A 4893-nucleotide genomic window follows, 5' to 3' on the forward strand; every position below is an offset into this window, starting at 1 on the left:
GAGATTTTTATGAGGGGGGGAGGAACCGCACACACTCGCTCACAAGGGGGGTCGAGTTTTTTTTTTTTGTTTGAAGCCTATGTGGTTACAGTTTACAGTAGGGGAAGAGGGTGCTACCAGTTGGGGCTGGCAACCTCGTTACCCGACACTGTTATAATTGCCGTTCCCACAGCCAGACTGGGGTATAGAAAGTGCCCTTCTTTTTTGAGTACCTAGCTTACCTTTTGCTCTAAAGTATAGCCGCTTTTTATCATTGAGAGGAGTGTAGTCAAAGTGCAGTCGTGTTGGTCCTTTTGAAGGGTGCTTAAACTCCAAGGTGGGTTGTGTGTCGGCTAGTAGGTAGCTTATAGGGGTAGTGCATCTGGGGACTAAATTGACCACCACCCAACTCGGCAGAAAAAGAAAAAAAATCTCATCATCTTCTCAGACGGGCTGCCAACAAATACACCCCTCCCATATCCAAGATGCTTTGCACTCTCGTTGGATATCGCTTCAGCTGGCAGTGGACTTGTGACGGGCGACAGTGAGCACCATTATCACTAGGTGGGCTTTTATCTCAAGCCACTGTCAGCTTTTTTCAGCCTCGATTTAGCCTCCTCCCCCTCCTTTTTCCCCTTAGACGGCCCCAGATAGCAATACACTGCTCGTGGAAACCAACAGCTCTACACTGTTAAGAGGTTTATTTATATACCCCTTATACCGTAAGTAGCATGTAACCAGAAGAGGGTTGGCAGCATGTCTTTTTTTTTTTTTTTTTTTTTCTTTTCAACTTCAAAAAGCCGCCTCTTTTCCCTCTGCACTAGGTTTATCGACAGCAGACGATAGGGAATTAAGCTTAGACAAGGAGCTTTTCATGAAACACTTTTCACCAACCACTTTTAATAAACCCGCTTTAATCATTGTCCATTCTACACTTTATGTCTACTGCTTCCACTCTCTCAAAATTTTTCTTTTGCATGAAAAAAAAAGGACAACCACTTAAGATGGGATCCCTTGGAGAGTCGTTGGCTCTTTTTCCACACCCCCCCCCCCCTCCCCAAAAAAAAAAAAAAAAAATGGCTCATTGCAGAAAATTTAAAAGCTCTCTTCAGGTAGATACCAAAGAAGTAATCGTAGAACCAGTAGCCGTCTTTACTCGCTGTTGCTTGAAAACCGGCAAACCCCCCAATTTCCTTCTTTTCCCCCGGGGGAAGGGGGGGACCAGCTTGAAGACGCGCTTCAGTCATGCTTTATCCAACCCCTGGACATCCACAGACACAGGAGCTGGACTTGGACTTGGACTTGGCTTTGATGTAAACAGCTCAAGCAGGTACACATTGACTAGATTAAGATAGACGGCACCAACTTAACCAATTGCTCCTTAATTTTATTTTCACGTAGCTCATGCTTAATCTAAACAACAGCAAAATAGCGTGCCCTTATCCCCCCCTTCCCCCCTAAACAGCAAACGAATCGGAACAAGCAAAAAAAAATACCCCTTTTTTTGTCCCTGCTGGAAGTTTTTTTCGGCGATGGTTCACTCAGACACAAGAACAACAACCACAACCACAAGAACAGCACGCACAGATGAGATGAAGCTTTGCCCCATTTATCAGTGTGGGATAGGCCAGCTTTGATGAGCTGAGCAACTGCCAGACCTTAAAAACAGGAGAAACCCCGCTATCCCAATCCTAATTCCTGGCCCTTTTATCACTCCATCATTCACAATACCACCCACCACCCCCCACTCCAGTGGAAGTTTAGAGGATGGACCAAGTCGAAGATACGCGCCACCGCTGGCTGAAACAAATTTTCAAATTCAAAAACTTCCCCCTCCTCTCACCAAGAACCAGCTTGCATCGCTTAATCTCACGATGTATGGAGGATACGGCTCCCTTTTCAAGAGTCAAACTTTTTTTTTTCTCTTTTTTTTTTTTTTTTTTTTTTTTTCGCGTCGTGGGCTTTTGTGTAAGTAGATAACGTGATAGCGATTATAACCTCCCAACGCCGCCAACGCCCCATCCCACTTCCCACCCCTCAAATGAAAAAAAAAATTAAATAACCCGCTAAGTTGCAACTTGGTTGACTGTGGGTGGGAGTTTTCACGGAAATGAAAATTCGGTGCGGCATGTGGTGAGTTGAGAGGTAGAGAATAAAAAGGATTTAAACTGCGCTTCACGGTATCTCCCATCGTATTTCGTAGGCACTTGACCGGCGGGAACCTCCCTCATGCTTCGATTACTCCATTGGCTAAGCTTCTTTTCTGCTGACCATTCCCCCCCTCTAATCAGCATTTATGCGAATTCTTTTCTTTTCCTTGCCGTGCTATTGTTCGCTGACCCGGTGGAGCTTCGTAACGTCCATGAATGAAAACTACAAACTAAGCTTTCCCCTATTGGCTACGTTTTCCAAGCAACATCAACTTGTAAAGTACACATACATTTGCTATTCACATGTACAAAACCCTAATCCCCCCGCCTTCCTCGCTGGATTGTGCCTACTGATTCAGCTTAGCCCGCTCCTTCAACAACTTGACCTCATCATCGCCCTTCTGACTGCCCTTCTCAATGATCAAATTGCGCAACAATCGATTCTCCATCTCCAAATTATTCAACTTCTCCTCTAAATTCTCGATCAAGTCCTGGAGACTACTGATCTTATTCTCCATTTGCTGCTCCTTGAGCTTTTTCTTGATGCGGAAGCGCGCTGATGCTGCCGTGTTTCTTCGTTTTTTATCTAGCTCGGCGGCGTCGGGGGAGCTTATGTTTGAGCTGGTTGATGCTACCGACGACGGTGCGTTCTGGTGATGCTGATGAAGTTGGTTGTGCTGATGCAGCAGGAGCAGGTTACGATGATGCTGCTGCTGATGCTGAAGTTGGTGATTGTGATTTTGCTGGTGCATTAAAGGGTCGATGAAGGAAGTAGCCGACGCGTTGGGTTGTTGAGAATGAAGGAGTGGAACTTGCGGTTGCGAGACAAATTGCAGCTGTGTTTGAGTGAGGTGGTCCGTAGGCGAGAGAGATGATGTGGTGGGCGTGATTGGGGCTATGAAGATGTGGCTTGGGCTTTGGTGGTGAATATGATTGTGATTTTGATTATGATTATGGTGGTGGTTGCGGTTATGCGGCTCGGTGAATGGTGCAGTCGAACTTGCACTCGGCACAATGCCATGTAGGGAAGGGTCAACATCTGCAGGTCCCGTCCGCGATGGCCGCGGTTGAGGTTGTTGTTGTGCTGGTGCTGGTGGTTGCAGATGACCTTGGGCAATGGGTTTACCCATACTTGTTTGATGTTGAGCCACCAAAGCACTAAGCAAATCAATTTGGTTCTGCGATAAACCAGCGCTGACCAAAGAAGACTTGGCGCCTGGAGGCACGGGGAATTTAGGCAAATCATTCAAGTTGAGGATGTTTTGAGTTGCACCAGCTGATTTTATTTCATGACCAGTGTGGGCGTGATTATGGTTCTGCAGTTGTAGAAATCCAACGGCTCCATCTTCGTGTTTGCTAAACACATTGGTTTCATCCTTGACTTCGTTATGACTGGGAAAGTTTGTAGCGGCGATAGCATTGAAGTTTTGAATATCCCAACTGCTCAACCCATCATTCTCCCGCTCCCTCTTCCTCTTTGCCTTGGCCTTTGCCTTGGCCTTGGATTTACTCGCGCTTTTCCCCTTTGCACGTTGTACCTCATCCTCCTCCTCCTCCTCGTCATCCCCTTCCACTTCGTCCTCATCATCATCTTCTTCTTCATCTTCCTCTCCGTCATGCTGCTCATTATGATCATCACCGTAGAACAAACCCTTGGGCTTATCCTCATCATGGAATATAAATGAATCATCAGCAAACGCTGCCAAGTCCAAGCTCAACTGTCCATCGACATCGACGTTGGGCGTAGCATTGGAGCTTTCAGTATTGTTCCCAGACTGGGCATTGATATAGTTGTCGATATAAACCAACTGTTCAAGTAACGCCGACGATGTTTCTTCGCTCATGGTTTGAGAAATTTCCCACGCTTGCTTCTATGCTCTGAGACAATAAATTCGTCAAGACTCTAAAATAAAAAAAAAAAAACAAAAAACAAAAAAATCCCCACGAGATAGGTGTCCGCCTTTCCAGCTGTGGTGGTGGCGGTGGCAGTGGCAGTGGCGGCGGTGTTGCTTATGAAGGTGGCTCTCGGATATCCAATATCTGGGCTTCAAGGGCAATCCAAATTCGAATCTTCCAAAAGTGCAGCACTAGTCAAAGGTTCCAAAAGGGCACAACAATTCAATATATATCACAGGGTTATACTCGGATAGCTACTCCCTTGTCAAAAGAAAACACCGAAAAAACCCTAGGATCTGTATAGTTTCCTTTCCTATTTGCTTCGTGCTTCGTGCTTTCGTGCTTTCGTGCGCTTCTTCTACTTCTCAAGTTGGATAGATTTCTTTGCAACCACAGTTGAAACCGTTCCCCCTGCTCTTGTTATTGTTGCGAATTACTTTAAAACAAGAACAGAAAGAGGAAAAAAAAAAATGTAATTGCACGTGACTTCAGATAAAGATTATTTTCAATCTGTGACACACCCACCACCCCCGAAAACCGACATGGGGATGAGCACGAGCGGCCCCCACTCCTCTTTTCCCCCTTAGTTTCCAATCCCGAACTTTCTACCATTTTCCAGTAGACATCTATGTGGAGTCTTCGGAACGAAGTACAAGAATGTCGAATTGGTGTAGGATTCTTGTTTTTTGCAGTAAATGTGCCATGAAAAGTAGCTTGGACGACTTACACTGCCACAGCAAATTTTTTTTTTTGTTTGGTTTCATATCAGTTACTTTGTCTCAGGTTTTGTTGTTTCGGTGTAACCCTCCAACCCCCCACAGCTACGGCGCCGTCTCAAGGACCTTACCTTGGTCGGGGGATAAGAGCT

General features: G+C 45.7%; 1 protein-coding gene across 1 annotated transcript; it reads right to left on the reverse strand. All coding sequences in view use genetic code 12, as the record gives it.

Moving 5' to 3' along the window:
- Positions 1–2476: 2476 nt before the first annotated feature.
- Positions 2477–3973, reverse strand: LODBEIA_P50750 (uncharacterized protein; the record flags this gene model as incomplete). The annotated part of the gene is made up of 1 exon (XM_066975367.1): positions 2477–3973. One exon carries the CDS (start codon positions 3971–3973, stop codon positions 2477–2479), a length of 1497 nt encoding a protein of 498 aa, XP_066832013.1.
- Between the last annotated feature and the right edge of the window lie 920 nt (positions 3974–4893).

The sequence above is a fragment of the Lodderomyces beijingensis genome (assembly GCF_963989305.1).
Source record: "Lodderomyces beijingensis strain CBS 14171 genome assembly, chromosome: 6".
NCBI classification, from domain to species: Eukaryota; Fungi; Ascomycota; class Pichiomycetes; order Serinales; family Debaryomycetaceae; genus Lodderomyces; species Lodderomyces beijingensis.